At 56.3% G+C, this 20,468-nt stretch overlaps 7 protein-coding genes across 7 annotated transcripts; 6 read left to right on the top strand and 1 right to left on the bottom strand.

Annotated features, from left to right (window-relative positions):
* Nucleotides 1-1,149: 1,149 nt before the first annotated feature.
* On the top strand, nucleotides 1,150-3,722 carry PG998_013315 (uncharacterized protein; the record flags this gene model as incomplete). Its single annotated transcript, XM_066880131.1, has 2 exons — nucleotides 1,150-2,736; nucleotides 2,877-3,722. 2 exons carry the CDS (start codon nucleotides 1,150-1,152, stop codon nucleotides 3,720-3,722), a joined length of 2,433 nt encoding a protein of 810 aa, XP_066724270.1.
* Nucleotides 3,723-4,743: 1,021 nt separating this feature from the next.
* Nucleotides 4,744-8,241, bottom strand: PG998_013316 (uncharacterized protein; the record flags this gene model as incomplete). The annotated part of the gene is given in 3 exon segments (XM_066880132.1): nucleotides 4,744-6,390; nucleotides 6,444-6,799; nucleotides 6,819-8,241. 3 exon segments carry the CDS (start codon nucleotides 8,239-8,241, stop codon nucleotides 4,744-4,746), a joined length of 3,426 nt encoding a protein of 1,141 aa, XP_066724271.1.
* A 2,708-nt stretch (nucleotides 8,242-10,949) lies between these two features.
* Nucleotides 10,950-12,701, top strand: PG998_013317 (uncharacterized protein; the record flags this gene model as incomplete). The annotated part of the gene is made up of 1 exon (XM_066880133.1): nucleotides 10,950-12,701. The coding sequence occupies one exon, from the start codon at nucleotides 10,950-10,952 to the stop codon at nucleotides 12,699-12,701; it is 1,752 nt and encodes a 583-aa protein (XP_066724272.1).
* Nucleotides 12,702-13,403: 702 nt separating this feature from the next.
* On the top strand, nucleotides 13,404-14,663 carry PG998_013318 (uncharacterized protein; the record flags this gene model as incomplete). Its single annotated transcript, XM_066880134.1, has 1 exon — nucleotides 13,404-14,663. One exon carries the CDS (start codon nucleotides 13,404-13,406, stop codon nucleotides 14,661-14,663), a length of 1,260 nt encoding a protein of 419 aa, XP_066724273.1.
* Nucleotides 14,664-15,082: 419 nt separating this feature from the next.
* On the top strand, nucleotides 15,083-15,649 carry PG998_013319 (uncharacterized protein; the record flags this gene model as incomplete). Its single annotated transcript, XM_066880135.1, has 1 exon — nucleotides 15,083-15,649. The coding sequence occupies one exon, from the start codon at nucleotides 15,083-15,085 to the stop codon at nucleotides 15,647-15,649; it is 567 nt and encodes a 188-aa protein (XP_066724274.1).
* Nucleotides 15,650-18,023: 2,374 nt separating this feature from the next.
* On the top strand, nucleotides 18,024-19,064 carry PG998_013320 (uncharacterized protein; the record flags this gene model as incomplete). The annotated part of the gene is made up of 3 exons (XM_066880136.1): nucleotides 18,024-18,441; nucleotides 18,496-18,821; nucleotides 18,897-19,064. 3 exons carry the CDS (start codon nucleotides 18,024-18,026, stop codon nucleotides 19,062-19,064), a joined length of 912 nt encoding a protein of 303 aa, XP_066724275.1.
* Nucleotides 19,065-19,356: 292 nt separating this feature from the next.
* Nucleotides 19,357-20,124, top strand: PG998_013321 (uncharacterized protein; the record flags this gene model as incomplete). Its single annotated transcript, XM_066880137.1, has 1 exon — nucleotides 19,357-20,124. One exon carries the CDS (start codon nucleotides 19,357-19,359, stop codon nucleotides 20,122-20,124), a length of 768 nt encoding a protein of 255 aa, XP_066724276.1.
* Between the last annotated feature and the right edge of the window lie 344 nt (nucleotides 20,125-20,468).

The following is a 20,468-nucleotide window of genomic DNA, read 5'->3' on the forward strand; positions in this document are numbered from 1 at the left end:
TAGTGGCGGCACCCCCCACTACCTGTCAGAAACGGGTTTGGGTCGAGGGGATCCCGCTAAGTGGCCCTGCCAGAAGCCCTGTCTTGCTGCTTACTGGCCCTGTGAAGCCTAACCTGCTAACGTCACTGCTGCTAACGGCTAGGCCAAGTGCTAAAGTAAAGTCCGAACCTTTTGATATTGCGTGTACAATATGCCTGCCAGCCTACTACAGCCTGCTGCCTGCGGCCTGCACCTCTCGTGATCATCTAAGGTGCGAAGCTACTGTGCGGTAGACGTCCACGGCGGGCAAGCGTGGAACACTATTGGCGGTACTGCTGACAGCTAGACAGGTCAATCAGCACACGAAGAGTCCTCGGGCCTGCCGCCGTAGGCAGGCCACCGCGGCGCACGACGATGGGGATCCGTCCAGCGGATGCAGGCGACGGCAGAGCCGCGTCTGGTTCGGGTGGGAATGGCGAAGAAGAAGAAGCCATACGGAGTCTTCTAGCTGTCCAGCAACGGGCCAGCGACGGGTCTGGTGCGGGCAATTAATTGCACGTGCATACACAGACCCCGGCGCCATCCCCAGTCTTTCGACAGGAACCAGCAGCGAGCAGCAGCAGCCTCTCCACTGCAACCCCCCCAGTCTGAGCCAGTCTCCCAAGGAGCAAGTTGACCGCTGCCCAGGTTCTGCCCAGGGTCCTGCAGAGGGCGAGCAGGAAGTGGGCGAGCCAACCGCGGGTCGATATTGTGACCCTGCCGAACCATGGACCGTTGGACATTTGCTCATTGTTAGCCCGACGATCCGAATCACCCTCGCACGCGTCCTTCGGGCCATGCAGCGATGCTTGCCTTCTGGCTTGCCACGCCTTCGGCCACGCCTGCCATGTTCTTGGGCGAATCCATACCCGGCTTCGACCTTTGCCATAGGGGGAGCAGATCGGGATTGGCATGTGGCCCGGCAGCTTCTCATTTCGCCAGCTCGTCTAGAAAAGAAGCCCTTCCGCCGCCTCTGTTCCGACTTCTCTCTCTTACTCCTCAGCCCTCAAGCATCCAACAGACGGACAGTCCAGTTCGCTCTTGCTTTCGGCAGTCACTCTTTTAAGGAGATAGTATTCATACTTCTCCAGTCCATTCTTTAATTGCGAATACAACTGTCCTTCCTTAGACATGTTCTTCTCTACCCGCGGCCTTTCGGCCGTCGCCTTGGCGGCCTCGGCTGCCGTGGCTAGCCCTCTGGCCCCTAGACATCTGATCGGAGGCAACGGTGTCGATGCCGGTGCCGATGTGCTCAAGAACGGCCACATCGTCGATGCCCACGTCAACGTCGACGTCAAGCTCCTCGAGGAGCCCCTGGTTGCCGTCGCTGCCGTCGACCTGGCCGCCACCATCCCCAACGTTGTCGACCTCGACACCGAGGTCGACCTTGGCCTCGCCGTCATCTGCAACGACTGCGGTGTCCACGGTGACGTCGGCCTGACCGTCGGTGCCGAGCCCCTGCCTTACCTTGAGGTCTCCATCAAGGACTTCCACGCCAAGCTCGACCTCGAGGTCGACCTTTACGCTGGTGCCTACATCGCCCTCGAGCTCTTCAAGCCCGACCAGGTCATCGAGCTCAAGCTCGACGGTCTTCTCGACGTCAAGGCCATGGTCTACCTCGACCTGATCCTGTCCGCTGAGCTTCCCATCTCTGCCAGCCTCGGCGCCGAGGTCTCCCTCGGAAAGGAGCTCAAGATCACCACCAACCTCCTGGAGGAGCTTCCTATCCAGGCCGATGTTGACGGCACCTTCGTCAAGCTGCTGCCCGTCACTGTCAACGTTGGTTGCGCCAAGGTTGAGGCCTTCCTCCGCCTCCGCGTCGCTGCCATCGTCGGCCTTGACCTTGGTCTGCACGATCTCCTCCCCATCCTGCCCGACGTTGGTGCCGGTGTCGCCCTCGCTGTCGTCGCCGACATTGTCAACGTCAAGCTCGACCTTTGCGATACCCCCAGCTGCCCTGTCTCCGAGGAGTCTTGGGGTATCGATGTCGGTGTCGCTGTTGACGTCGACGTCGCCCTGAACGATGTCAGCCTCATCCACCTCGACCCCAGCATCATGGTCCAGATCGGCGAGCTTCCCACCAAGACCAACTGCGAGCACGGCCCCCGCCCTACTGGCGGTAACGGCAACGGCAACGGCGGTGGTAACGGCGGCGACAACGGCGGCAACGGTGGTAACAACGGCGGCAACGCCCCTACCACTGCTACTGCCACTGCCACTCGCTCCGGCCCTGCCTCCGTCACCGGCACTACCACTGCTACTGGTTCCAGCCCCAGCAACGGCGCCGGCAACGGCGGCGGCAACGGCGGTAACAACGGCGGTAACAACGGTCCCAGCGCTTCCGCTTCTGCTTCCAGCCCTGCCAACGGTGCTGGCAACGGCGGTAACGGTAACGGTAACGGCAATGGAAACGGCAACGGCTACGGCACCAAGCCCCAGCCTACTGGTTCCAACGGCAACGGCAAGGGCTCTGCTTCCGTCACCGCCACTGCTGCTACTGATGCTGCCACCACCAACGGCCCCCAGCAGACCTACACCTTCGTCGACTGCCCCAACTGCCAGGGCGGAGACAAGACCACCGTCACCATCACTGGTCCCGCTGCTGTCCCCAAGCACCCTAAGACCTCTGCCGCTGTCACCACCTCGGTCATTGACTCCACCGTCATGGTTCCTTGCAACAAGACCTCGGTCGTCACCCCTCCCGCTCACCCTACCACCGTCCCTGCTAAGCCCACTGGCGGCAACGGCGGCGACTCCCCAAGCCTACCACTGCTGTCCCTGCCAAGCCCACTGTTGCTTCCGTCAGCTCTACCGACGCTGTCCCCGCTAAGCCTACCGGTGGCGCTTACTCTGCTCAGCCCATGAAGCCTACCGGCGGAAACGGTGGTGATTCCCCCAAGCCTGCCACCACCCCCGTCCAGCCTGCTACCACCCCCGCTCAGCCCACTATCGCCTCTGCCAGCTCTACCGACGCTGTCCCTGCCCAGCCCACTCAGCCCGCTGGCGGTAACGGCGGTGAGTACCCTGCTCAGCCCGTCAAGCCCACCGGTGGCTACGCTACTTCCCCCAAGCCCGCTCGTGACTACATTGCTCAGCCTATGCAGCCTGAGCAGCCCAAGCAGCCTGAGCAGCCCACCGAGGGCGGCGAGTACCCGGCTCAGCCTCAACCCCCCAAGTCCGCCACCACCACCCAGGGCGGCGAGTCCCCTGTTGAGCCCACCAAGCCCGCCGCCGCCAGCTCCACCGACGCCGTCCCTGCTAAGCCTACTGGTGGTAACGGTGGCGAGTACCCGGCCCAGCCCCAGCCCCCCAAGTCCGCCACCACCACCCAGGGCGGCGAGTCCCCTGCTGAGCCCACTAAGCCTGCCGGCGGCTACGCCACCCAGCCCGCCAGCAGCATGACCATCCCCGTCGAGCCCTCGTCCGTCTCGAGCACCGCCCCCGTCCAGGCCTCGAGCACCCTCGTGACCAAGCCCGGTGCCCCCTACCCGGTCACCACCCCCGCCGGTTCCACGGCCACCTACCCCGCTGGCGCCGCTCAGCCCTCCGGCAGCATGACCTACCCCGCCGGCGCTGCCCAGCCCTCCGGCACCATGCCCGCCGGCGGCTACCCCGTCCAGACCCCGCCCGTCGTCACCGCTGGCGCCGCCAAGGTCGGTAGCGGCTTCCTGGCCATCATGGTCGCTGCTGTCGCTTTCTTGTAAAGCCCCTGACACAGAGATAGAGAGAGAGTTGAAGCGGGGATGAGTGTGCAGTGTGGATGTTGGCGCACAATTTTGGCATTCGCCTGAGGTGAAGAGAAGATGTTCTTGTGTCTATAATCATAATCTAATGTAATTTACTCTCAATGTTAACTGAGCCATGTTTAACTACTAGTCAATCAAAACACGAATTGCATTGGGACTATTTTGTCTTCTATCATTTTGAATCAATGCCAGTGACCAACGTGATATTCCGCCGCCTTTGGGTAACACATGCACCCGATGTTGCCAATCAACACGGCGTCGTTTTCTTCGTTCCTATTAGTAAGATATATTATGTTTCTGCTATATGTGGCCTGAGCCGTCACACAGATCCCAAGCGAGGCTTCGCTCTCCCTGTGATTGATTATTCTATGACCTTGTCTGTGCCATACCTAAGGATCTTGTCTAATTGCATCTTTGGTCATACTTGATCGTGAACTCCTTGCCACACCGATCCATAGTCGGACTGACCTTGAAAGACGTTGGCGATTAGCTGAAACCCCCCAACAATCCTCGTACCCTGCCTGGCCAGGGAGGCTTGACAAAAGACATCGAAAACGATCTCAACTAATCTGGCGGTTGATCACCTTGGACATCTAGATTCATTGATACGTCATACAGCTCGTGAGAAATGTTCATTAAATTCCTATTTTGAATCCCCCTGCATAAGCCCATGGTAGTAAAACCCATCACCAACCCGACCGACCATACATGCATGTGTTATAGCATGTTGTGTTGCACGCGCGCGTATTTTCCCGTCGTTTCGAACACAGTCCCTCCAAAAACAAGAACACCCCGCCAATGTGCAATAGTAATAATACAGGCCGGACTATCCCGCCAAAGCAAAGTGGTATCTCTTTTGGTCGCGCAAGCCCAGGAACGAATGATGAAGCGCAAACGTGAAGCAAACCAAAGTCATAAAAAGCAGCCACCCCCAGTTGATTCAGTTTACACCCTATGCAAGCCTCACCAGCAACGCCGCCTAATCAACATCGTTGGGGCTCCCGTCGTCCTCCGCATTGCCGGCTTTAGCCTTCCATTCCGCCATTTCGGCAACCGGGACCCGACCCCTGAGCCATCGCAGCGTGGCTTCCGTACCGCGCTCGAGGACGTTCCACCTAGGAACGCGGAAGCGATTGCCGTTGACTTCTAGCCTCTCCAGGTTCCCTGTTCCCCCAAGAAGTCCCAGTCGGGGGTTCAGATGGGGGATGTCGTTATTGTTCGCGTCCACAATCTTCAACCCTTTGATGGACTCCGGGTCTAGATCTTCCAAATGGTTATTGGATACAAGGAGCACCGTCAAGCTGGGGAAGAACTCGCGCAGCCGAGGCAGTGATACCACGCGGTTGAAGCTGATGTCAATCTTCTGTAGGTTGGGTGCTCGGAGATGTGCCGTCAATGGCCCCAGGCTGGTGATGTGGTTGTGAGATAGGTTGAGTTCCTTGAGCGCTGTAAGATCAAGCTCCTCACCCAGATAGCTCTCACCCACCAACTGGTTGTGTGCAATCGTCAGCGAGCTGAGGGTGTCGGCGAAGAAAGACAGGGAGTTCGGCAGTGTAGTGAAGGTATTATGGCCCAAGCGGATGTCGCGAATCGTTTGTTCAACTGCCATTTTAGAACAGACGACAGGGTGAAGGGACGAGGATTGGGTGTTGGATCGATCCAGAATCCCACCGGTCTTAACAGGCCAGGTCTGGCCGCTTAGTGTATGAGATCGTGACCGTGCCGGGGAATGGGGAGCGGAGGTTGGGGGTGTGGCGAAGTCATCGTAGCTTTCGTCGCTAGTGTCGTGTGCCTGAGGAGTCTCCTTGATAACCGGCATAGCAATGCTCTCCTTTCTTGGGCGATTTTGAGTATCAACGCCATTACTGAAGTTCTCAACCCCACCGATCTCCTCTGGTAGAAGTTCGAGCCTCGTAAACAAAATCGACTTCAACTGTTCCGTTGTCAACGAGGTGAACTTCTTGTCGCGCAATGGATTCCCCGAGATACGAAGCATGCTAAGACTGTCCATACGCGCTATCTCGGGTGGAATCATCCGAATATCATTGCTGGTGAAATCAACATGCTTGAGGTTCTCGAGGCTGGTAAAGCCATCTGGAATAGCCGCAATGCTATTTTCATCTGCATTCAGAGTAAGGAGACGCTTCCAAGATCCAACATTGGGAAGGGCTCGTAGCCGATTGCATGATATAGTGAGTTGATGGATAGATGGCATGGCAAGCGCGCCTGGTGTGTCGACTGAGGCTAGCAATGTTATTTGGTTTACCGACACATCCAGCACTTGCAGCTGAGGAAGGCTCTCGACTTCTGGGTGGATCAGCGTCCCAGCCAGTCTGTTTTTTCGAGCAAGTAATTCGGTCAGGGGTAGCTTGGCGAAAGCCTTGAAGGGCAGGGAATCGATGGCGTTCTCGTTCACATTCAGAATCCGAAGCCTGGCAAGATTCTCGATCCCTTCAGGCAATGCGGTGATCTCGTTTCCGTGCAGGTCTAGAGTCTCCAAGTTCTCTAGTTTGGAGAAGCATGGATCCATCGCACCATATAAAAGGTTGTTGCCCAGTTTGAGGTCGCGCAGGCTGGTGACTTGGGATATCACTCCGAGACAGTTGTTTGCTAGCTTGTTTGAGGTCTGTGAAGTCATTAGCCACGCCATTCGAGCCTTAAAGAGCCGAAATAACTTACCAGATTCAATGAGGTTAGGAGCTGCAGCCGCCTAAGCCCCATTGGCACGGAGATCAGCATGTTCCCATGAAGATCTAGACTCTCCAGGCCACCGAACTGGTGTCCTTGCCCGTCTTCGTCGTCCGCATAATCAGCTGGGTTGGTATCCGGGAAAATAGAATCATCGATGATCTCCAGCTCATTGTCGGCCGCGACGAAACGCGTCAGATCTACGCTTTCCGCCCATGACCCGCCTTGTTTGCCAATTGCCTCTAGGTCATACATTTTCAAAACATCTTCTGGTATCTCCTTGAGACCCATGGCTGAGATATTGAGTTTGCCTGTCGTGCGAGCCCCATTGATCCTTGCCTGTGATCCTTGCCTGCATTACCTTACGATTTGACGTTTCGAATTGATTCTGATTGAACGGATCATCCGGGAGATCGAAGTCGAAGGATGTGTCGGTGGGGATAAGCGGTGACTTGACGGCAGGAAGCAATGTAGCCTCGGATGCTTGTTTTGCAGCGGCGCGTTTGGCTGCTTTAGCCTTGGCAATCTGTTCTCGTAATGCAGCCGAAGATGTTTTCGCTCCTGTGGCTTCAACAGAGTCAGATGTCAACGCCGTAGACGCCGTGGAGGCACTTGACGGGTTGTGGTCCTCGGCGGATGTTGTTGAGGATTTCTCCGATGCCAGGGATATCTTTCGCGATGGCCGGAAAGGCAGCTCGGATGTGGCTTCTGGCTTGCCAAGGGACGACATGGAAGGTTTCTTGAAAAGACCATTGACGGAAGCCCTTTGCTTCAGTGGTCGCGGGGCCACAGTTTTCGAGCCATATTTGGAGACTGATACGTTCAGGTTCTTATCTGGGCTCGGTGTCCGAGGGCCAAGCGAGGCACGCGGTTGGTATTTGCCAGACACCGGAGAGGGCTTTGCATTTGGTGTCTTTGGGAGCGCCGACGTCCGCCGGCCTGGAGTTCCCTGGACCGACGCCAATGGTGGCCGATACGCGTTGGTTGAAGCTCTGAAGTTGGTGTAAAAACCATCAGCCGGGCCAGAGCTAGATCCTGGGCGGCTTAACGACATTCCTGCCGGCGCACTAGACCCATCAGACTGATAGCTCGAACCTGGCCGTGAACCCCCACTTCCTGATCGCGATGATGGTCTATCATGAAAGCTCGACCCGTTCCGCTTGATTACAGGCGAGGATGGTAATTGAGAAAGGGTCTCAATGGTCCTCTCGCTGAGAGACGGCCTCGACGACTTCTTCGACGGGGTTTTGATGGTATCAAAAGAAGAGGCAGTCTCGCCCGTTGAGCGTGTCAGGGGCGGAAGCATTTCTTGGGTATTCTCCTCGTCCATAGGCGATTCGTCTCGTTTGTAGTTAACAGAGAGGTGCCCAGAGGATTGTCTCCCTCGGGGGCCAAGCGGCTGTTGAGAACCAGTAATCCGACTAACAGGATCCCGCGACACACTTCGACTCTTTGCTCCTTGTATTGCGCCTTGTGAACTTATAGGCGGCCCCGCCGATCGTTGCGGCCTCCGAAGACTGCTCGAAGAAGCAGAAGTGGAGGGTGCATTGAGCTGGTCTCGTGAAATCGAGGTTCGCAACCTGGAATTTGTAGTGCTCGTTCGGGCATCGTTGCTGCTTGAGCGTGGTCTGAGGCTTTCTCTGGATGGAGCGGTGCGCAGGCCGTTGGAGGTTGATTTGGAGGTGGCGGTTGGAACGACTGAGGCTCGGGGCAATGGTAATCGTGAAGTCGGTCGTGGAATAGCACTTTGCCTATTGGAAGCGGTGCTTAGACGCTTGTTGTCGTCCATGGCGGCAGCCTTGACGTGCTCGGAAGCTTAAAGTCGCCGTAGTTGAAGACAAAGACAAGAGGCGCGAGCATACGGACGCATTGAAGCATGCCACACGACACGACACCACATACAAGGACCTTGCTTGTCAGATGCCGAGATGCCAAGATGGGGATGGGCCACACACGGTCGGTCGTTTGTCGACTCTTCTGGAAGGACTTCTGAGAGATTGGTGTCTCATAAAACCCAGCGAAGAAGGTACCACGAGGGACTGAGGCGTATTGCTTTCTATTGAATTAGCTGAAGCGGAAGGCGGGAGGGCGGCAGTGGTTCGTAGGCACTTTATTAGTCCTCTAGCTTCTATTCTTACTCTGACGACAGACCCATTCAAGCTACCGGGGAGATTTGGGTTTGGAGAGCCAGGGGTCGCACCAGGGAAGGAGGCACTCGCTACGACGGAGTGGTGTGGTTAGCACCTGTGTAGTCACCTGTGTAGTGTGCAGCCCGATGCTACGTGTGCTGCTTGAAGCTGTGCTCCCGTGGTTTTGCACCTTGAATTGGTGAACCTAGTGGTGGTGAAGTATTCGTTAACCCCCCCTTTCCCGTCGTTGACAACATGGCATTCCGTTTGATCCTGGTTGTCAGGTACAGACAGGTGATAGGTGGTGAAATATGTTGGTGATTGGCGTGCACAAACACAAGACCAATGAACGAGCCTCTCAGGCACAAACTCTGGTAGTCGGGATTGATTAAAGTGCGACCCTGTTAGCCTGGTCCTTCCCAAAGGGACGTTCGCTGCAAGGGACCCCTTGTTTAGCGTCCCTGTCTTGACCGGAAGGAGCAGATGCCTGGGCATTAGGGCGGGAACCTGCGGGGTGCTTAGCGCTTGTCACCTGAAAAGCTGCCATAGCAACACCGTCGGAACACGAAGACTTGAATCAAACAATAACTCTGACACAAATGCCCACAGGCAGTGAGCATCGAGATGCCCGCTGGACAGGATACGTATGTATGTTCGATCTGGAAGCAGGCTGGCGCAACGATGGCGTGGCTCTCAAGCTAGACTTGCACTTGTTGGGATAGACTGATCAACCTGGCAAGTTGGCTCTCCCTCGAGCTGCTTGAACAATGTTTCATCAGATGTGATCAAACGGCATGGCAGGCACACTGTAACCCTATACAACATTGCACCAATCAGAGCATCTGAATGTGTTGATCATACATACAATCTTGTTTGTATGTATCTACAATCGTCGTTAAGGGCTAACGTATAAGTCGGATGTGTGCCTAAACGTTGTCTGCCGAATGACAATGATTCGAGGATTGGACTGTATGCAGCGACCCGTTTAAAATTATCATTTTCCTAGAAGCCTGGGACTCAGCTGTCTATCCTGGTAGCTCCTGTATGCATACTTCACACATCTACACTCAGATAGTCAGCTACAGTCAGTCCGCAAGGCTATATACTATCTCATTGGGCGGTTGGCAGCCATCCTTCTGCGGCATAGCTTGGTAGTAAATGACTCGTATGCAGGCTTCCGGTCAACGGCAGGTGCAAAACAATTGGAACTATGCAGGATATAACCCTTTGCATTGCACAAGTTTGGAGAATATGACGCTCCGATAGATACGGAAGGTATTTAAAGTTGACACAGATAGCTACATACGCTGCCTAAAGTACTATACATGTATGTAAGGTTGATGGCTTCCATGGTGCAGAGAGCGTCGCCTAAGACTCTTGTGGGGTAGCCAACTCGAAACTCAACGTATAAATGCCATGATATCAATAGGTGATCAGCCTATACCGACGCTGTAACATGGTCACACACATCATCTTCAGCCCTAGCGGTGCTTCCTCCTACCATGAAGTGTCCCTATCAGCTGCAAGAGAGGAATTATCCCCATGTTTGTGACGATGTCTGTGTTTTGGTATTGTAGAAACCTTGCAAGAGCTTCCCACTTCCCTTATCCCAAACCCAGGTGGGCTTAGCCCCTGCAGAGGGTAAAGCTCCGTTTGACCAACCACAGAGTTTTCAGGATTTTCCAGTTGGCAAACCAGACAAGCAAGAACTCAGTTGACTTTCGCAGTGGAATTGGAAAGACGAAGCGAGTCTGTGCGCTGCGTCAGCCCAACCAGCCTTTCCAATCATTTTGTTTCCAGCCTCCTCCGGCTATCAATCAATCAATCAACTTTGCTAGCGGGAAGGTACTGTTAAGTACTGCCACAGCCCGTCAGCCCCAGCAGGTACGCACATTGTACAGATCTACCGTCCCAAAATCGCGGGCAGCAGTTAGAAGGCTAAAAGCGAGCTCCGTCCAGCTTGAGCAAGAGACTGACGAGGTCGCTCAACGCTCCCCGGCAACCATCGATAGCACCGTACTTCCTTACTCATCCCAACAACCCATCACCGGTACACTTCGTCACCACCTGGTTTGCAACCTCAATCAACGCTGGCCAATATTTAACATTGCTCCCAACCAATATCACTCTCTTGTCCATCTGAGCCTCGCCTACTGCAGGCGTGTGCCCCGCGCACCATTTCTCCATCGAATCCGACTTCGTCCTTGTTACTATCTTATCGATAGAGCGGGCACCAGTCGTAAGTCAGGCTTCCAAGTAACGGTGAAGCTGTAGCATTCTCGCCCACTTTGCGACACCACCCACACACAAGAACTTGTCGCCAGCGCCGATACTGCTTAAGAGAGTATTGATCATCAACTCCCTGACCATGTCAGTCGACGCGAATATGACTTCTCCAGACCACGATGCCGTTGTGGACGAGATTCCAGCCACCCCGCCCGATGCCCTTCCGTTCTCTCAATCCCAAGCGTCGATCCCCTCGACAGAAGGTCCTGCGTCGCCGATAGAACCTGAAGCCTCCCTCAAGGCCGAATTGAATGACCATCACAGCCCTTCGTCTCACATTATTCCCTCGTCTCTGACCCCGCCGCCGTCTTCGCAAGTACTTCAGCCCAACGGCCCTTCTGCAGGACAACCTCTGGGCTACATCAGCTCTCAAAGGGCTAACATGTTCTCGCCTCCCGCAACCATTTTTAATCCTCTGGCCCGTCGGGATAATCCCCCTCCCAATGCGCTAGAATATCAACCACCTACTGCGAACCAGATTTCGGATGCCTCTGTGGAGGAGCTCAGGGCTATGTTCCAGTCGTGCCTGGCCGAGAATGCTCGATCAAAAATGGAGACCGCACATCACAAGCTACAGTACAATCTGCTTCGAATGCAGGCCGAGGAAGAGGCGAACAGAGCTGCCGTCGAACATGAGATGATTCGCCGAGAGGTGGATGTTCTGCGCCAAGCTGAATATTCTCGTCAAGCCCGCCGCGAGCTGAGCACTGCAGCTGAATCCACCCATGCCAAGTATCTACAGCTCAAGGTCTTATACGAAGCTGCTGTCGATGAGATCGACAGTTTGCGAAAGCGCTCGAAACTAGCCAAGAAGGTCATCCAGCAAAAAGAAGACGAGATTATCGGTTTGACAGATGAGCGCGACATGCTGCTCACACGTATTCGGGAGAATCGCGAGCATTTCCACATGCTATGCTCGCCTGGTGGTGTTTTTCACGGTGCGCTAACGCCTAAAACACCTGCTATTGCAACACCTCAGCAACCCCGAGCCACTCCGCGGCATACGCCTCGAGCTACCCACCCGCACCATCATGCCCATTCTCACTCCCTCAGTCACATTAATACTCACCACCGTGATCCTCGGCAGGAGAATGATACGAGCCAGGCCGGATTTGCTGCCCTTCTGCAAGCTCTCAGCCATGACAACAACAGTGCGCCCTCGACCCCTTTAGGCGTTAGCCGACCGGCACCGCGCATGCCTCCGAAACATACCCGTGGCGTACAGTCGCTCTCGTCACTTCCAAGCACTCCCAACCCCCGCCCTCGAGGTGACTACTCGGTCCTTCTCCCCTCGGCCGACCTAGTGCCGCATTCTGAACCCCCAGTCCGCATTCCCGCCGACGCGCGGGTTGTACCAGAAACTCCCACTTCCAAAAGGGGTCGCAAAAGCCGAGAGAGCACCATCTCTGCCGAGGATAACGAGGACATAGACCGCGTGGCTCTAGCATCAGTTGCTGCAGCTACGCAATCTTTTATGACATCTGGGACCGGTGGCCCAACCAGCCGCTCGCGGCGCCATCGTGATGATGAGGAAGAGATATACGAAAGCCAGGCTAGTCAAGCAGCTTCGGAGATGCTACGTCGCGATCCGCGAGAGAGCTTTGAGGTGGCAAGCTCAACTGGATCTCGCGACGTAACTCCTCCGGCGGCTGAGAAATCGGCCAAGCTACAGGCGAAGCTCTATGCCGGTGTCAACAAGCCTGGCATCTCTGAAAAGCGGAAGTTTGCAGGAGTATCTGAGACGGATGGTAGCAGGCGCGACGTTTTTGCCAGCCCTCCCAAGAAATCACGACTGGCAGGTGGTAAAATCGGACTGGGTATTATGAACAGCTGATAGCTGGCATATGTGGCACGGAAAAGGCAGCAGTGGTCTGGCATGACCGCAGGGATTTGTGCAAGGACTGATGAAATTTCGAAATTACGATAAGGAAAAGCTTTACGAGACTTATGACAATGTGTATTATACCCTGGCTAGCTTAGGTATGAAAACTGGACGGGAGTTGCTGGACTTTCAAGTTACCTGAGTCTTGGGAACAAGACATGATGTTGATGGAACACATCCCCCTCGCCGGTATTCACAAACAAACTAGATAGATAGGTAGTTATATAACCTGCAACTGCAAGAATGGTAACTGTATTGACCCTGTTCGAAAATCCCCTTCTCCTTGGGGTGGCTACTGAATGTGCAAGTCGTTGTCCATGTCTTTTTACGCAAGTATAAAGGGTGAACGGCCCCATGGGGTTGGGAAGTCGCCGGATTTGCCGAAGTCAATTGCCTGGGGAGGCTCAGAAGCCCCGGATTAGTTCGGGTGTGTGTTTATCCCCCACCTTCAATGTCTCCATATCGCCATGGAAGAGTCCAAACCCGACAACTTTAAGCCGATGTACGGGCATTGCCTCTGTTCTGTGTCCAGCCATGTCCCGGCCCTTTTTACTCCAATCTCTCTGGTCGTTTCGATCTCGGTTTGATTTGTTTGCTCCTTGAATTGGTTCTGCTCTGATTGATACCCATAACTGATTACTACCACCACCCATCATGGCGTTACCAAAAGGCCTCTCCAACGTCCTGGCCAAAGCGCCCTCGGATATCGTCATACTGTCGTCCCTCCGCACGCCCGTTTGCCGCTCCTACAAGGGACAGCTCAAAGACGCCTACCCTGAAGAACTGCTCTCGGTTGTCCTCCGCGCGACGCTCGACGCGAACCCGAACCTCCCGCCCGAAGCCGTGCACGACGTCGCCGTGGGCGTGGTGCTGTCGGAGCTCGGCGGCTCCAAGGCCGCCCGCATGGCCATGAACCACGTCGGATTCCCCAACTCGACCAGCCTGTACACGGTCAACCGCGCCTGCAGCTCGTCTCTGCAGAGCATCGCCGCCGTCGCGGGCCAGATCCGCTCCGACATGATCGACACGGGCATCGCCGCCGGCATGGAGAGCATGACGCGCAACTACGGCAGCCGCGCCATCCCCGTCGACGTCTGGCCCGCCCTCAAGGATAGCCCCAACCACCACGCCCGCGACTGCATCATGCCCATGGGCCTCACGTCCGAGAACGTCGCGGCGCGCTACGGCGTCGGCCGCCGGGAGCAGGACGAGTTCGCGGTCGAGTCGCACCGCCGGGCGGCGCGGGCGCAGGCCGAGGGCTTCTTCGACCGGGAGATCGTGAAGGTGAACACGCGCTTCCAGGAGGTCGACAAGCAGGGCAACAAGGTCGGGGAGGAGAGGCAGGTCGAGGTGGCCAAGGACGACGGGATCCGCGCGGGCGCGACGCTCGAGGCGCTCGCCAAGCTCAAGCCCGCGTTCCAGGCCGACGGCACGAGCACGGCGGGCAACTCGAGCCAGGTATCGGACGGCGCGGCGGCGACGCTGCTGATGCGGCGCAGCACGGCGACGGAGCTGGGGCTGACGGGCAGCATCCTGGGCAAGTTCGTGGCGGCGGCGACGGCGGGGTGCGCGCCCGACGAGATGGGCGTCGGGCCGGCGGTGGTGATCCCCAAGCTGCTGGGCCAGCTGGGGCTCGCGACGGCCGACGTCGACCGCTGGGAGATCAACGAGGCCTTCGCCAGCCAGGCCATCCACTGCGTGCGCGCCCTCGGGCTCGAGTCCGCCTGGGAGCAGGGCAAGGTCAACCCGGACGGCGGCGCCATCGCCCTCGGCCACCCGCTCGGCGCCACGGGCGCCCGCATGACTAGCACCCTCATGCACGGCCTCGGCCGCACCGGCGGCGAGGTGGGGGTGGTGAGCATGTGCGTCGGTACCGGTATGGGCATGGCGGGCCTGTTTGTTAGGGAGCAATAGGCATGGCCGGATTTGGTGTGTACATAGGACTAAATCAATCCGTACAATTCAACAAAGCTCATTAAACATAAATGGAGTGGCAGCATTTCTGTCCTTTTGCTCTTAGTCGACGAGGCGGGTTCGTCCGGCCAAGACTGGGGCGTCTTTGTTACGATTCTGGGGGCGGACAATGTTTGCGTCTCCCTGAATGGGACCAGCCGCAAGTGATTGCGAGGATGGGTTACGCAAAGATACGTACGGCAATGCGCTGCCATGTTACTATACGGCGCTATCAGACTCGAGGATACGATGCACCAAAGTTCCGATCGCTAACAGATATACGCGCACACGAAAATCCAGAGTACATCATACAGTCAACCCTATTGTATGTATGGGGCTAGTCCCACAAGCGCACCCCCTATCCTGCCGCCGCGACAGCGATGTGGCTTCTCTTATTCACGATCCCCCTGGTCTGGACCTTCGTGCTGACCATCCACCTGGCCCGCCACTACCGCGTCCTCGTGCGCCTCGTACGCTGGACTGCGTGGGTCTACCTGCTGATCCTGTCCGTCGTGGCAGCCGAGGTGCTGCGCGAAGGCTTCATCGTCCTGAAGCCGACTCACACCAACCACCACCATCACCACCACAGCGATAACGGCAACACCGAGGGCGGCTTCCTCCAGCGCGGCGGCGGCGGCGGCGGCGTCGTCGCCGACGTCGGCGCCTGGTGGTTCGCCTGGTTTGTTGTGGTGGCCCTGTCGGCCGTGTTCCCGCTGCTGCTGGTGCCCGCCGTGGGCCTGCCGGTCCTCCTGCTGCGCCACCCGGCCTTCCGCCTCGTCGTCGACTTCGGCCTCGCCCGCCTCGGCTGGACCGCCGCCGTCTACAACCCCGTCGGCTTCTGGTACGGCGGCGTCATCAAGCCCCTGGCCGCCGCCGTGGCGTTCAGGAGCGAGTGGGTCGCCGGGGTGGTGGAACGCGCTTTGGCGGCCACCGCGGCTACCGGATGAGGAGGTATCTACTGGCAGAGAGAGTTCGGGTAGTTAAGGGAGGCGGGATTGGAGATTGGGAGAGGACAGAACAAGAAATGGAGAGGGTCATTGTGGGCGGTCATGTGCCAGATTCAGGGGCTGGCATTCGACGTTCATGATGGTGAGCCGGTGAAGGTGCGGCCTCCATACAGATACGAGTATATTTGACCGAATAAATTAGGGTTCATGTTGCATCAGACCTTGTGCGATTGTTGGACATGCTTCGGTCACAAGGTGATCTTGATACGCAATACGTGGCTATGCGTTCTCCTTGCATTGGGCGGAATTGTGCTTGCGGCCTCCCCTCATCCCCCAGTGTGCTTTCAATTGGCGAAGCGTGGCCAACTCGCCTCTCATTGGCGAGATGGTGTACACCCCCTGGAGTGGCCAGCCAATGGTTGCTCGGCTACGCTATCCACCAGTATCACAATTTGATTTGTTCCTTCTGAATACTCAAAGACAGACCGCACCCTCTCTTCAAGTCAGTCCTCCGGAGAGTCTGTGTCCACGGAACCCGAGCCTGGAGCCAGTAGGACACGGAGTGTGGCATCCTGCCTGGTCTCTTCATGTTGCAGTGCTTCGGATGCCCCGTCTTCTGCTACGTGGACCGTCTGTTCTTGTAAAATGCCGCATCTGTGCCGCGACTGTGCGGTGCCCGCTACTATATCATACAGACAGTTGTCTTATTAGATGCGCCACCCCCCACACGGCCTCGCAATATTGGAAGTTGCTTTTTCTGGTCATGCACGCAGCGCATCATCCCTTTATTCCTCCCGAGCTGTCAGAGCAAATTGGCGTCGTTGTTTGCTCATACCGCCATCCCGGGGGCTATTCTACTCCAAGCGAGACCGGTCAGCCTTGGGGGGCCGAAAGGTCGACGGGCCTAGTAGCCTTTCGGGACAACCGCTCGAAGGAGTCACGCAGGTCCGAAGCCCACAAAACCTTTGTCATCCTCGGCTTTTTGGGCTATGTGCCATGATCTAATGAGAGAAACAGAGTGCTGACCCAACACGTGAACCCCTTATCCGCGTTGACGTCGACGGCCCCTGAATTGCTGCCAAGATGACGAAAAACCTCAAGTCACCCCCTGCCAAGGCAGAAAAGGTCCTTATTCTAAGCAACTGCCGTCGGCGGTTTAGACAGCTGCAGGATTCAGTGCCTGACTTCGCTATCATCATCACACAAAGGGTTGTATCATTTGGCGTCACGAGCCCAATACCGCACATCAGACACACAAAAGATGGTGCAAAAACAAACACCGAGCTGATAGTGCTTGGGAATACAACACACACCGACGGGCCCGCGTACAAAAGTCGTGGGGAATATCCATTTGTGAGGGTGTTCTATTCACAGTCGTGATTTGCAGATAAGTCTGCACGATGCGTAAAGGGACGAGTCGTGGTGGGGATGTTTGCTCATGGAGGAACTTTTGAGAAAGTGCTGACGTTTAGTAATAGAGTAAATCATTCCGAGACTACCGTACAGCCAGTCGGCGACTTGGAAAAGCACGATCTATCGGGCCTTGTTGTGTGGGTGACGATGGACGGTGGTGTTGCAGGGAGAAGGAGGCACGATGAGACCAGCTGCTGCACGGGGCTCACCTGCCGCATTTTTCCTAGTCGAGCCCGCTCCCACCGCAACGCACTATTCGCCATGGAAGGTTTAGCTAGGGCGTGCTGTTGTTCGCATGCAAGGCTCTCGGAAGGTCCTCGTCAATTGGCAGGAGGGACTTTTCCAAGGGTGGACGGGCACCAGGAAGCGCTCCGAGAGGCTGGGCTGCGGGATCGTGAGATGTCGAGGGGCAGGACTTTGCGAGGGCGAGACCCACCTGGGCCAAAGGGCTTGCTTCTCCCCTAAGCGGCGCAGGTGCTACTACCCCTGTCGTGGCATGGCGACCTCCTCTTGGGTACGTGGACGGCCTGGCCCTGCCCAATATCCGGGCCACGGAGGACCAAAAAAGAGAGACTGCATTAGCGGGCTCTTGGGTGGCAGTCCGCAGCGTGCCAGTGTGATACGCCGCACACTTGTCCTCGTACCCCCATGCCCCCTTCCCTTGCCTACTCGGTGTTTGGAGTTGCCGGGCGGGAGGTCCGGCGGCGTCTGTTGGGAAAAGGTCGAGAGGGAGAGAGAAAGAGAGAAAGAGGAAGCGGCGCAGGAGACGGGGGGGATCAAGTGAAAAAGGGACGGGAATCCCCTTCCTCGAAGCAGGAGGAGCACCAGCTTCCCTCGGCACTACTCTGCATCCCACTCCCGCTTCTCCAAGCAAGACCAAAATCTCATCACATATTACACGGGACAGCTGTGCCCGGCTGGACAAATGACATCCTTGGCCCCCGAGCTTATTGCTGACAGCATGATTGGGAACGTCGAGTTCCACATGCCTCTTCAGGCTCTCATGCACTGTCACGTTGAGAGTGCTGACATGAGACGGGCAGCGACTAATCATCATCATCATCATCACAAAGCGTCCCCTCGACGGGTCTTGCAGATCGCCGTCCTCGAGTGCGAGCAGATGCCCCCATATATCGTCCAGTCCCACGGCAACTTTGCCCAAATCTTCGAACGCTGGCTCCTGGCCGGCACTCACCGACACAATCTTGGCAAGCCGTCCCATGAGCGCGTCTCGGTCAGGACCACCAGCTGGAACGTGAAGGAGGGCCACTACCCCTCGAGCTTCCAGGGTGTCGACGCCATCATCATCTCGGGCTCGGTGAACGGCGTCCATGACGATGTGCCATGGATCGCAACGCTGCGGCGCTATCTACTAGGTAGTTCGCCCCCCCCTTTATCATAACCCCAAAAGATTCACCGCTGACAGCTGGGAGGTGTTTATCACAACTTGCCGTGGATCAAGATTTTTGGCAGCTGTTTTGGCCACCAGTTGATAGCCCAAACCCTGCTGGGGGATCACGGAGTCCGTGTCAAGAGGTCGGACGGCGGCTGGGAGGTCGGGGTTCACGATGTGTATCACGATCAAGCCTTTGTCCAGAAGTTCCCGAATTTGTCTGAGGCGCCCATATGCTACCAGTTCCTCCACTCTGATGAGGTTGTCGTAGAAGACAACTTACCACCGACGTGGTCTTCAATAGGCTCGAGCACGTTGTGTCAGATACAAGGTCTGTACCAATCCGGGAGAGTCTTGACATATCAGGTAAGCGGCTATTGTCCTGGTCGTGCCAGTCAATCGAGAACTTGAGACCCTTTCTAACAATAGCTTGTGTGGCAGGGACATCCCGAGTTTGATCGCATAATTATGAACGACTTTGTTCGGAGGCTTGTCAAAGCCGGTGCCATCGACGCCGACGCTAGCGAAACGTATCTAGACTTCGTGGAGCGGGATGACACAAGGATTTTGGCGGCAGAAGTCTTACTCGGATTCCTGACAGCTGATTGATTGTTCTGTTTTCGGATGGCCGAGTTTGGCTTGTTTTGGCATGTTTGCGGAGAGACAAAGGTCTTGGCATTCCCGAGCCATTCCTTGTCACCCCTTGTTCTCGTCAGCCACTACTATACTGCTCTACCCAGATTTGGGTTGGAGTATAATAACGACCAAATCATATCATTGATCCCGTTGTCTGCTGGTTCGATTTTGTCTGTGAGAAAACAATTTCAGAGTTGAAACTCCCGAGTGTTTCCCCTTGCGTAGCCCGTCAACTTCTTGCGAGGTCTGCGTCTACTCCAGTAAAATGAGCAACAACGACAAGAAAGCCCAAGCCCCCGGGCATACACATACACACACACGTGATCACGATCATGATCATGACCATGACCATGGCCATTCTCATGAGCAAGTGTTTGCCTCGGGGTTCGATCGTCAAATTCCGCAACCCAGCTTTATGCACAGAGCTATGCATGTCATCAGCGCGACAATCCACCACTCTGTTAACTACGTAACCCGTACACGGCGGGCCGATAGCGACTTTTATTCGCAGGGAACTCGCAGAGACCAGCTTAAGCGCACCTTCCCGACCCGGGTGGCACGGAAGTCCGCCAGCATCGGCTTTGCCATGGCCGAGAACTTGGTGCTCGTCCTGATTGGAGCCCTTTACATCCTCTGCACGCTGAGCCTGGACAGCCTAGACACGCTTCTGGTTCTCGGCGTCCGCTGGTCCTGCTGCCTCGCCCGGCCGTTTTTCGTGGGCCTGTCGCTCGTGCTCGGCTTCCGCTTGTGCACGACCGTCGCCATGCAACAGCCCGTGGTGTGGGCCGTGGTGGCTTACATCGCCTACGCCTACTGGTTCATATGCATCGCCTGGTCCTACGTGGAACATCCCGAGCGCTGGGACCTTTCGTCTTGGCCGAGACGGCCCCGGGCCATCGGACGCGCCATGAAGTCTTGGTACAATTCTCCTGTGTTCTGGAACCTTGCTGGGGCCGGGCTTATCCTCAAGTCACATGTCGACGGCATCACCGAACCTCTTTTCCCATACTTGACCCCAGAATCAGTATGGTAGTAGGATCTGGGTTGCCTTTGAAGTACAGCTCGCTGGCTTCATCCGCACTCTTTTCCCGCACCTATCCGCAGAATTGCACCTGAGTCACCTGGCGTTGAGGTCAAAGACCAGGAATATGGTGTCTGCAAAGCTTCAGTAAGACCGTTCAATCATCAGAGCTTTGCGTTAGGGTCGGAGAGCACCTAAGAACTCACGTACAAAGAGATCTTTTTTAGGCGGATAGGAGATAATCGTCCTGGGTCTTTGTCCGAGTCACTTCAGCTATCATAGCTAAACAATGAGACACCCACCAATGTTTGTTCATCATACCAGTGGTCTTCCCATAGCTAGTACATGTAATAATA

The sequence above is a fragment of the Apiospora kogelbergensis genome, assembly GCF_038363985.1.
Source record: "Apiospora kogelbergensis strain CBS 113332 chromosome Unknown utg000009l_segment0_segment0, whole genome shotgun sequence".
Taxonomy (NCBI): domain Eukaryota; kingdom Fungi; phylum Ascomycota; class Sordariomycetes; order Amphisphaeriales; family Apiosporaceae; genus Apiospora; species Apiospora kogelbergensis.